This window comes from Thermobia domestica, chromosome 8 (genome assembly GCF_964235325.1).
Source record: "Thermobia domestica chromosome 8, izTheDome1.hap1.1, whole genome shotgun sequence".
NCBI lineage: Eukaryota > Metazoa > Arthropoda > Insecta > Zygentoma > Lepismatidae > Thermobia > Thermobia domestica.
In genome coordinates this window covers 9,049,267-9,062,249 of record NC_137461.1, presented here as the reverse complement: position 1 = coordinate 9,062,249, position 12,983 = coordinate 9,049,267, and the positions used below count along the sequence as shown (strand labels likewise).

Below are 12,983 nucleotides of genomic sequence, written 5' to 3'. Positions count from 1 at the left end.
CTTTTGAAGACCTACATTTCTCAAAAGTATAATTAATAAGGTATTTAAATCAAGTGGTCTGCAGTCAATCCATTGGTGGACGTGGGTTACAGAGACATTTGAAATAGAGTACTACTGAAGATCTACGGCAGAAACGTATTTGGATATAGATTTTATGTTCTCTGCTTGAGAACTCTGACAATTTGTGTATAATTGCAATGAAGTACTTTACCTCATATTGTTTATTAACGATATGTTACAGAGTTACAGTATTTTTACAGTATTATACCCATATTTAAAATATACGTATATCTTTAGTATAAAGTTTCTAGCGCATACCGAAATATTTAATTGTTTCAAAGTATGAGGCAATGAATCACGGTATAAGACTACCGGTACCTTTAATCATGTGTACTGTTGTTATTTTCAACTAAAGGTGAATTAAAGTATTTTCAACTAAAGCTGCGCGTCATTCCACCAACAATATCGACAGAAAATAATGTTTTACTCATTTCTGTTTTGAAACTTTTATTTAAATGAGGAAACACAGAGACCACACACATTTGTCTTCTCTGGAGGAGATTTGTGCACTTCTCTTCAGTTGTGACTACCAAATTATTCAAAGTATGTCACTGTGTTTGTTCTAGACATTCTGAATTTGCAACAGTGTCACCCACGCGCAGAACATCATCTTAGGCTTCAGCGTCAACCGATCTAGTGTTCCTTCACCTAGAAATACTGTTGATATAACTACAGAACAAACATTAAATCGACATGAAAAATCACATGGTAACATAATTTGTTTTATCAGGAATCATGCTGAATACTACAGATGGTGTATGACCAGACACAAGAGGGCATTTTATCTTCAAGAAACTTTGTAAATGGCTGACACTGACACTTCAGAAAACTCTACACACAAAGAAGTCAGGCCAGCAGAGATTACACACAGTGAAGGGGACACGGGTAAAGTCATTGAAGCAACAAGCAACTTTTTGAATCCCTTCAACGTTAAGAACAAGGATATCTATACAACCTATTATCAGGGGCTCCGGCAACCAAAGCAATTGAGCAAGATCTTCTATCAGCACATAAAGTGGGAAAACGGACATATCACATTTATTAAGCACAGATTCATTGACAAATCAAAGCGCTTTAATGTACCTATTACTAAACAAGAGCTCAACACATTTGCAAATCTTACTAAAGTTTCCAAGGTACCTGAGCCAGCCAATACAATTAAAAGAAGTAAGAGCAGAATAAAATGTGTTTGGTCAGCTTCTTCTTCTAGCTTTGCAGCATGATATTAGCGTGGAATGAGCTCTGAAATACCCGTTGGGTCCAGTACCATGGGTTTTGGCAACCAGTGATGGACTCTTGTCAAGACAGATAATTCGCAACTTATGCATATGCTGGAAAGAGATTGCCACCTTGCGGACAGACCAAATGAAGATAGTGTCGTTTGCATCATAGACTTTAACGGTCTTTACCAAACCCAGACTTCTATGCCAAATACATTTGGAGAGCTAGCAGAGATTATATTTGAACAACTTACCAAAGTACCTGAAATTGATTTTGTGAGAGACACATACAGGTTATTATCAATTAAGAGTTTATGAAAGATAAGAAGAGGCCCAACTACAGGTCACGTAATAAAGGGAGAACTCACAAAAGTTCCCAGACATTGGAAAATATTTCTATCATGTGATGACAATAAACAGAGCTTAACACTGTTTCTGTTAAATAAGTGGAAGAAAGCCAAATATTCAAGAAAGTTACAAAGAAGAAGGGCATATTTTGTTTGTAAGTGCAAATGTGTTTGTCTCCCTTCTCCTGATGGCCAAGTAACAAAATTCGAATTAAAAAATTCATCAAGCCAAGATAAAGCAGACACAAGAATGATTCTACATTGTTTGCATGTTGTTGAAAATTCATCTAGTGACAGTAAAGTAACAGATCTCTTGATACTGATGTATTTGTTCTACCTCTGAACTTTTCACAACGTATAGAGCAGACAGTCCTGTTCCATACAGGTACTGGTAACAAGAGGTGTCTCATTAATGTGCTCCTTGTCATTAATAAAGTTGGAAGGGAGATGTGTTCAGCACTTCATGCTTATACGGGTTGTGACACCACTAGTGCCTTTGTAAGGAAAGGTAAGAAAAAGCTATTAAAATCCCTCTTGCAGCATGAGACTAAATTCCAACATTCCTATCTCTTCGAAGAAGTGTTCCTTGCAGTGACTCCTTGTTTAAACAATTGGAGCAGTTTACGTGCATTATTTATGGTGGATCGGCAACGGGAGACATAAACAATCGTTGCTATGAAAAATTTCTACGGAAATTCAGCCTCAAACTTAGAATATTACTATCAGGATACAGTGGGATAGACACGTGTCTCCTGCCTCCTTGTAGGAATTCTCTAACAATGCATGCAGAAAGGGCCAATTATCAGGCTTTCTTATAATATTGTGCAAACAAAGCATTTTCAAATATCCCATCCCCTTCTGGTTATGGATGGAATGTTGTGAATGAGCAGTTGGAAATTCAATTGACTGAGGGCTACCTAACGCCGCAAGAACTTGTGTTAATGGATGAAGCAGAGACTTCTCATGAAGATGAGACTCCTGAGCTTGATGGTTATAGTGATGTAGTGAATTGTGCAGATCATTGACTATACTTTTATATTCAGCAGTTGAATTATCTATTCTTATGTATTCACATAAAATATGACACATACAGTGTGGCCGAAAAGTAGGTATAACTTCCTCTACTGATCAACTCGTTACTTTCTATATTATTTCTTATTCTTATTAATCATAGTCTTAGTTTCTTTATAATTTGTTCGTAATGTATTTTTACTAACATCTTAAACTCAGAACAGCCGAAGCAAATAAACCTATAAGCTAGAATGTTATACTTGATCAATGCAAGGGTGTATACCTACTTTTGGGCCACCCTGTATAAGACGATAATGAGACAAGAAGTATATAAATTTATATACATTGGGCATGTTGTGCACAAAAATTTCTTCATTGTTATCTGAGTCCTATAAGCTGTCCAAGGAGGTATGGTTTATCTTCTTGTCGCTATTAGAATAGTGTCCCAAGCCGTCAAGGTAGTTTCTGCGTCCCATTAATTAAGTTTATAATATAAGAGGTTTATAGAGTGGTATATAATTACCGATGTATTTTCCATGTGTATTATACATATTACCCTGTTTTCTTGATATATTATACACGAATAGATAGATTATACATTACGAAAATATTGTTTGTGTACAAAGGTTGTAAGTGTTGCTAACTGCCTGACATTTAATATTTTTTTTGAATTCTTAGTTTCCTTCATCTTCTTCCTCTATAGATTAGGTAGGTTAGGAGCAAAAGTTACTTAGTTGGAATATGTATTTCATAAGCTTTCCAACGAGGTATGATTCGTGTTCGTGTAACAATTACGGAGATCACTAGGGCTCGCAATGTAAGGGTCTACAATTTTCGTAAAATCCCTTGTGATTTCCAGATCATATTTTGAAAAATGCCTTCAATTATTCACTCCGCCAATATTCTACTTGCAGACCGACCGATTTCAATAACTGACCCATGGTCTATTTGTTTTTCCACTGCACTCATCTTTGAATTCTGCTTCTTGCTACCATTAATGCTTTTTGGTTATTGCCTTATCAATACCTTTGAAATCAAAACCATTCTTCACAAAAAATACATTTAATGACGTATTTGTTGTTGGTTTCCTCACAATTCCGCGAATTGATATAACTCTGATGATGAAGACAGTAAGTGCGGTTGATACTTAAGTGCAACAATGATTGAATACACAGTTTGAATTTATATCATTGTAGATATCTACCAGAAAAATATGTACAATTCATTGGAAATTCATCGGCTATTAGAACAAAATTCGTGGACATTCCTTTATCTTGAACATGTGCGCGTGATTAAATAAAAAATTAACCTTGACCGTGAGACATTAATGAGTTGAAAATTTGTCAACCCCATCACTTAACCGACTACTAGAACAATCCAGCCGATGATCGTATTAGGATAATATTCAGAGGAGAAACATATGTCTTGTTATAGACCAGAATTCGTAATCCGTTGTGATCGTGAAAAAATTAAAAACAGGAAAGATAATTGCTGAAAATGAAATTCAGCGCTTAAAAATCTTGTATGTAAATCATGATTTTAAACAAATTTTGGCATACAAAAGCGATTATACTGGAAGACTACACGAGAAAGAGGAGTAAAGTTAACAGAGCTAGATACAGTTATGTTCTTGTTTGCAAATCGCATATAACGGTCATATGTATTTTAGAAGACAGTATTTTTTGACGCATGGTCACTGCCCTGTGTGCTTCTTTAGTGAACATTGTTAGCGGAGAGACGATATTCGCTATGTAATTGAACAATAAAATATGAAGGTGTTCAGAGCAAACTACTGCTAACAAAATAGTGTAGCCATGTGAAATAGTAATGGAGAAAGCAGTGCATACAGTATAAAAATTATTGCAGCAAAAATACTGCTTATTGTAGAATTTTAATTGTATTTTTTACCACTGATTCTCAAGTATATGGTCGATTATATTTATTTCACTACTAACCGATATCCAAACCTGAATAAATATAAATAAAATTTCCTATTGCGTATTTACTCTTTTTCCAATGGCGTATATAATTGCTATTTTACTGTATTCATTTTGTTTCTTTTCAGGACAAGAAGGATCATATCCTATTACACCACAGGAACAGAAACTTGTAAGTCCAGGTAAGATAGTATAATAGAAGCATAAGTTAAAAAACTCAATATCCAGTACAATAATTCTCATTAGAGAAATTATATAAGTTTAGTGTAGAGGTAATTAATATGGACCAATTTTACTCAAACTTAGGAGTCATACAAGACGTTTGAAGTGCTTTTCTTGGCCAACCTCTATCTTGGTTAGTTTATAATATTTAAATACTATAAAAAGAAACATATATTTTAGTTACTAAGTTAATATTATCAAGTAGGCTCTATTAAAAATAGAAGTAACAATCCTCAGTTAATTTTGTTTTTATATAAGTTTTAGCAAGTTAGATGCATTATTCTACAACAATCCTTAGTGTAAAGTAGGTTTCATACTATCATTCCATAATGGAACAGTCGTGTGAGAGTTGAAGGTTGCCTAAGCTAAAAGCGCAGTAATCACAAACTTTATTTTCGAAAGAATGTCAACTATTCATATATTTGTACAATGCTAAATTTTTCAGCACGCTAATTTTATTTATACTTAGCAGCACTTCGGTACTACTCTTCTAGACCGCTTAATAACAGTGAAATATCAAGCCCCAATATAGCTAAATAACAATGAAATTACATTATTAAATTATACAAAAATATTTTAATGCACGAAAAATACTTTAGAATTTAAAGTACTCAATTGTATTATATATTCCAAATAAACTAAACTACATCTTAATTCAGGTTACTATTTAGAAAAAAAATTAGACTGTGTTGGCTTGTTTGACACTTGTAATGCAGCTTACTAAGGCAATTCTAAAGTATTTTAAAACTAATATATAGACCTTCAAATAGCATGTTTCTTTCTTTAGAACAATATAATAATTATTTACAGTTAAAATTGAAATCTCACGTATAAAGCAACTTTATCTAAAATTGATACTTCGTTAATAGTATTTACCATAGTTACCTTATTTTGAAACCATCTCTAACATACAAGTTATTATTTTGGATGTTTTACTCAAAGAAACGATCTAAACTCTAAATGTTCTGTAAATGAACATAGAGTTCATAACATGTGACTGTAAGTGTTCCTCTTTGTTCATCTTAACGCAGATAAACTAAATAGTATATTTTAGAGATATTTATTTCAATGATTATCCCAAGTAATTTAATTTGATTCCTATCGATTCCTTTCAGGTGAAGAAGGACCAACTCTAATTGCACAAATCGAGCAGCAACCTGTAAGTTTAGGTGAGGAAATATGGAAATAAGATATATAGAATTTAAGTAACATAATATCGTTTTGACAATAAATAGTACAACGTATTTAATTTAGAATTGCTTACTTCGTATTGTAATAACGAAATGAATTTAATAAAAATAAAATCAATATCAATTCTATATTCTATTACTTTTACTGAAATGTAATTACTATACGAGAATCTTTTAGAGGCATATTTGATCAGCTTTAGTATATAGATTATTTCAGAGATGTTGAATACTACAACAAATAAACTGATTTAATTTGTTAAGTTGAAGTGACCTAAGTTACATTACTTAACATAACGCAAGTGATAATCCTTTCTTAGTTTTTGAATATGAGTATTGTACGTTAAGAGAAGATTTCGGTAATTCTGTAACTTACTATTCCTATAAAAAATAGTCGATCATAATTAACATAATTCAAAACAGTCTAAGCTATAACTGCAATGACAAAGAACTTCGTTGTTCAACGAAGGTTACTTGACTGTTTGAAGTATAAAAATGAAATGAAGTCTTTGCGTTTTCGTCCCACGTTTATTCCGGCTAAGTTTAAGGAGACAGTGGTGAAGAGAAATGAATGAAATGGTAGAACAAAGAAAGTGGAAGGAAACGGGAGAATCACAAGAAAATCCATCTATAATGTGTTTGTCCACCACAGACCTTATTTGGCGCAAGATGGGATCGAATCAATTACCCCATGCACGAAAGGTGAACGCTCTACAACTGAGCCACTGCAGTAGTGTTTGAAGTATAAGGAAGAATTACAAACAATACCGAACATGATAATTTCAAAATCTATCTACTGCACTGCACCTCCAGAATGTTAATATGGAGCATCAATATAACTATAATGTAATGCTTTTTAAGGTTTAAAGAACAAAGTGAAAAATAAATCGAAATTTATAGTAATATTTCAAAAATAAACGTTATTTCGTCAGTTATTTTTCGCAATTTTTATAAAAAGATATTTCATTTCTGAAGTTCATATGCTTGTATAATTTTATTAATCAATTCAGTTTAAAATGTTTTATACTAAAATCTGAGCGGTAAACTAATGTCATCTAATTCTTTGTTACGCATATACACACATATATAGTACATAAAATCCTTACTTAAAACAAACATAAATGTCAATGGTATAATATTCCTTACATGTTTCACATAAAAATCTACTAGACGTTCTAGACTCATCTGAAATACAAAATACGCCACAGTAACAAAATGTTTACAATGTATAGTAACTTACTCTTCCCAGCTCAATAAAATATACCATACAATAAAGATGTACCGTAGCACTACATTTAAGTAATAGTCAAAGCAAATGCAGTGCAATTTTAGTAAACTCAGTACATAGTACATAATATAAACTAGTCTCAACATAATATATTTGAGCGAGACACGGCAATTTAAAATTCTGCCAAGAAAGCACAGTAGGCTGCAGCACACTGCTGTAGGTCATTGTTAGATTTTACAGCCTTAGATTGTTATGTTAATCTAGTCATACAATGCTGAACGTAGCAAGATTTACATACCAGCTACTTTGCAATGTGATTTACTTGAACGTTTTGCAATGGATATATGGACATCCGTTAATGTACTTCATAGATTTTACTTCTACTATGCTACCTGCTTTGGACATATTCTAAAGTAAACGCATCTTGCTCCAAACCAAAATTGTTTTCCAAAGTGTGTATCGTTGACAAAGTGATCTGAGAATTTAATCATTATCTCTATAATTGTTGGGCTTGTATTTGTTCGTCCTTCAATCCACACACATGTCGATAACCATTCCTCAATTGCATAATTACAATCATTCATATCTCCTTTGGTTTTAGAAATGAAATTATTCCTCATGCCTTTAAACTCAAATTTATTAAACAATGTTTGAAAGTAAATACCAGTTAGTGTTGTAGGTAAGCATGGAACCAGTGTTAGAAACATTACAACTAAAATTTCTCTGACTTTGTTGTCTGAGGTACTCAACCAAATAAATACAGGGATTTCTCTTTCTCTCGATCGATAATAATATAAACATCCATATTTCCTTTTTATTCAGTATGTATGGTAACAGGCATTCATTCTTTTTCATTTCAGGACAAGAAGAGGTATATCCTATAGCTCCAGAGAAAGAGAGACCTGTAAGTCCAGGTATGCTAATATGAAAGCGTCGTATCTTAGGAAATGCTTTAAAAAAATACTATGAGTTTAAAATCAACATATAGGCACTTAATTTAGAATGCAAGAATTAACATTATATAAAGAGTATAAGTTCCATATAAAGAAAACACTCAATTATAGGTCTTGTAAAAGAAAGTAGATGTGTGCTTTGCTTGCCTCAAGACCAGAGTTATTTAGTATTTTTAAATATCACACAGTATAAATTCATTTGAGTTTTAAGATTGACAAATGAGACCTTTTCTAACGGAACAGAAGTATATATATATATATATATATATATATATATATATATATATATATATATATATATATATATATATATATATATATATATATATATATTAGCTTCTGTTAATTTGATTTTTTTGTCTGAGAATTTCGGAATACACACTTTTAAATAATTACTATTTTTTTACCAGATTGTATGTACTTCTTAACTAAAGTTAAACCAATTCATAGCAGTTTCCATAATGTAACGTTATCTTCCTCAGGCATAAATTGGCATTTGTATGTTCATACTAGCAGCGTTCACCCCGCTTCGCTGCGGTCACCCCGGAACGCAATAAACTTTGTTACTTAGATAATTTTTACTTTTTCGCTTTCAAGTGATATGATAAAAACCATAGAAGATTGCAGTAAATCTTAACATTATATCGCCTGTCATTTATGTTAACCCGCCCCGCTTCGCTGCGGTCATCCCGGTGCTGGCATATTGTAAAAGTGTCTGTAAAAATAAGCAAATCAATTAAAAAATTTTAAACAGAAGATTCAAGCTATTTTCCGCTGTATATCGCCTGTCATTTATGTTAACCCGCCGAGTGACACGGTCATGCGGGTTGCATATAAATACGTTTATTTTTACCTATGATGAACTAATAACAAAGGATTTGTACGTTATGGACACTTGAATGGTCAATTATCTCAAGACACTGGTAATTAAAAATTAAAGTGATATGATAAAAACCATCTAGGGTCCAAATCCTAATAACCCCCCAAAAATGAAAGAAATTGGTTCAGCCGTATTAGCGTGATGAGCGGACAAAATTTTGTACGTTCTCTTTTATATATATAGATTAAAGTAGGTAACGGATACATTGTAATATTTAATTGTTGATATATATATATATATATATATATATATATATATATATATATATATATATATATATATATATATATATATTCAATAGTATTTTAATGGTTGTTTTTATATGATTTTAAGTTTACAATATGTAACAATAAGCTATTCTTATAATTTACCCTGGTAGGAAATATGAGGAGGAAAATAGTAGAAATAGATAGTGAAGGAGAGAAAAAGAAAGAAGACCTAAAAATATTCCTGTAAAGAGAGGTAGAAAATAATATAATAAATTAATTGAACATAACAATAGAAAGAAAAGAAGGAAAATTGGTTGCAAGATGTTAAAACAAGGAATGTACGTCAGAGATTTACTGTCATAGAACAAGTGACGTACATAGAGGCACAAAAAACAACTTCATAAGGAATATAAAGAATAGAGTGGAAGAAATAGATAGTGAACAAGAGAAAAAGAAAGAAGACCTAGAAATGTTTCACAATCTTCTGGGGAAAAATAATTATAACATCAAGAATATAAAGAAAGGTAGAATTAAAAAGGATAGAAGGAAAGGGCAGAGAGAAGAGATAAACGAAGAGAAGAAGAGAAAAGGGTATTGGATAGAGAGCATTGGACAAAAGACAGATACACTAAAGAATTTATTAAGAAAATGAGGTGTGAATACATACAGAAAAGAAGGAAGCAGAATCCTAGAAGTGATGAAAAATGAGGAATGGAAACAAAGACTTAAAAGGAGAAGATGGAGGAATAGGGTATGAAGTGAAATGTAAGAAAGATACTGTGATATCTGTAGGAGAAACAGGAAAAAAGCTTAAAGATAGATTAAAACAGCTTAAGGATAACGTGAGACTTAAAAGAGAGAGGACATGACATAGATTGGGAAAGGTTACAAGGTTGAGAAAAAGATAATAGAATATTAACACCTGAACATTTATAAGAAGAATTATATCATGGAACAGAAAATGGAGAGGAAATGTTAAATATAATTTATATTCGAAATAATAAGAAAGGATAATAAGTACAATAATAGTGATTTAATATACATACACCCACACCCCTCACACACAGACACACACACACACACACACACATATATATATATATATATATATATATATATATATATATACCAACAATTGAATATTATAATGTTTTTGCTATCTACAATAATATGAATAATGAAGCGCCAATTAAAGTCTGAGGAAGACAACGTTATGTTATGGAAACTGTTACGAATTAGTTTCATATTAATAAGGACGTACATACAATTTGGTCAGAAAGATAATAATTATTTAAAAGTAATAACTACAGAGTGAACATGGAAGGAATCACACACTGTGTATGAAGCCAAACCAAACTGCATCTGAAATTCATGGAAAGCTACAATAATTTCTGGGAAAAAGCTTTAAGCGAAGTAATAATATAATTTTTTTAAGTTCTTAAATAAGATTGTGTGTCTGTGAAAAAAATGAATCCTTAACGCAATACTTTGAATCCGCAACGTATTACTATCCAATAATTATCATACGTTCTGTTTAGTAACCTCACTCGAAATATAAAAGTTTGCCTCATCAGTAGACAATACGTGGGAGATGAATATAGGCCTTTGTCGTAGCTGCTCTATGAACAGTTGAAGATCATCTTCTGCAAGGCATTGGTGAAGCTTCAACTTGTTAAGTTGTCACTTGACACAATACTCATTTTTGACACAATACTCATGTTTGATGTGTAACTAATACGGCACGCTACGCTTGTTTATCACGGGAATATTACTGAACGATGCAATCACTGCCACGTTGCCACGTCGATCCGCCACACATCTGGTTCCTTGAAATTCCTCCAGAGCTTCGAACCCAGTACCATTGTTGAAAGATCCCTTTCTGGTAACGCTGATTAAAATCGTCTCCAACTACTGTATTGATTCGTTCTCCGCAAATCGACACAATCATGCTCTGAATTCGTCAGTGCTAGCTTTCGCTATCAAATCACATGAAATGATACAACCATAAATTGGTAGTGATCAGGAGTAGAATAAACATAACAGTGACACTCAATTTTACGGTAACTCGGTATTAAAATTACATATCACATGTTATGGTTTTCATTTATGACAATTATATAAACATTATGATGACAGACATTTCCTTGTCCCTATTCCTAACTTAAATTCTATATTTTGTTATAATTAACCCTGGAACGGTTGTTTTGATTTGTGACGCGAGCGGTCGACAGGTGAGCGCGGGGTTCACTTACAATATAATTGTTTCTATAGATGTTTATGATTTTATATGGGATTTATTTTGAACATATTTCTGTATGTTGATATTTTGTGACTAATTATTATTATTATTATTATTATTATTATTATTATTAGTAGTAGTAGTAGTAGTAGTAGTAGTAGTAGTAGTAGTAGTAGTAGTAGTACTAGTAGTAGTATTGAAATAAAATCGTTGCTCTTTTGCAAAGTAATATAGTTGGGGACATATGAACATAATTGGCATATGAACATAAGTTCGTTTTTCTTCACGCGTATTGCATCCACTATCTTGCATATCTTGAATACAATTTCAAATAAATGCATTTTGAACCAAATCAATCAAAGTTAATTTTCAAAGTGTGTCGTTACCAAAGCGACCATTAACCACAATTGTCATCTCTATAATATTCACATCTAAAATTTCCCTGACTTTATTCTCTGAGATTCTCAACTACAGGGGTGCAGCAATCTCTCTTACACCCGATATATAATACTATATTCCATGTACACTTCTTTTTATTCAGTATGTGTGGTAAGTGATGTGCATCAATTTTCTTTCCTTTCAGGGGAAGAAGGGCCATCTCCTATAGCACCGGAAGAACAGAGGCCTGTAAGTCCAGGTAAGTGATTGAAAGAATTATAATAAGAGATGTTTTTATTAAATACTATGGGCTTAGTATAAGCTTATACGAGCCTAATTTAGAATACAATTTTCATTATGTAACAAGTGTAATCTTAATGGGAAGAAAATTAATTTTAGTCATTTTACTTAAGTATAGTCACTATACTAGAAACTCTGAGTGGTATATTAGACTTGCCTTAAAATCCAGCTTCATTAATACTCTTCAGATATTACAAGCCATAAATTAATTTCATTTTTAATTCAAGATTTGAAGTGGAGTCCATTAAAGAGCAAAAAGCAATACTTCACTCAAAACTCTCTTGTTTTTAAGTCCTCATTACCCAGATATATTATTTGTTTATTCTCCTAAGGGACGCAGTGGTTCAGTGGTAGAGCACGCAGCTGTATTACATAGGAACCCAGGTTCGTTTGCCACAAAGTCGGCTTAATTATGAACGAACACCGTGTGCCGTGGGATTTTCTCGTATTCGACCAGTATTTTATTCTACCAAGTTATTTATTACCTTCATCACCGTTTTCTTTAGCCAATACTTCGTAAATGTGGTACGAGAAACTAAAGCTCATTTAACTCATATTATTTTCCTAAATAGATGGAAGTTTTTCATTGAACATTCGTGAAGAGCATATTTGAAGATCACAATCTCGCGTGAAATGTATGCAATAGCTTCCGCGTGACTCTTTTGTATAAGCGTATGCCGCGGCAGATGCGTGTCATATATTAGTTTAGAGCTCCTAAACATAACGCTAAATATTAATTAACTAAACGTCAAAACATCCATACTTTGAGGAAAACTGCAAAGTTTGCTTTTATCGGATTTGATAGTTTTGTT

The 12,983-nt window shown here is 32.4% G+C and overlaps 1 protein-coding gene across 1 annotated transcript in view; it reads left to right on the top strand.

Annotated features, from left to right (window-relative positions):
- Positions 1-12,983, top strand: part of LOC145692677 (uncharacterized) — a 1,521,027-nt gene that overhangs the window by 667,877 nt on the left and 840,167 nt on the right. The window contains exons 180-183 of the mRNA XM_081768059.1: positions 4,704-4,757; positions 5,913-5,966; positions 8,073-8,126; positions 12,077-12,130. Of these exons, the coding sequence (XP_081624185.1) occupies positions 4,704-4,757; positions 5,913-5,966; positions 8,073-8,126; positions 12,077-12,130 (216 nt within the window). The remainder of the gene's footprint in view (positions 1-4,703; positions 4,758-5,912; positions 5,967-8,072; positions 8,127-12,076; positions 12,131-12,983) is intronic.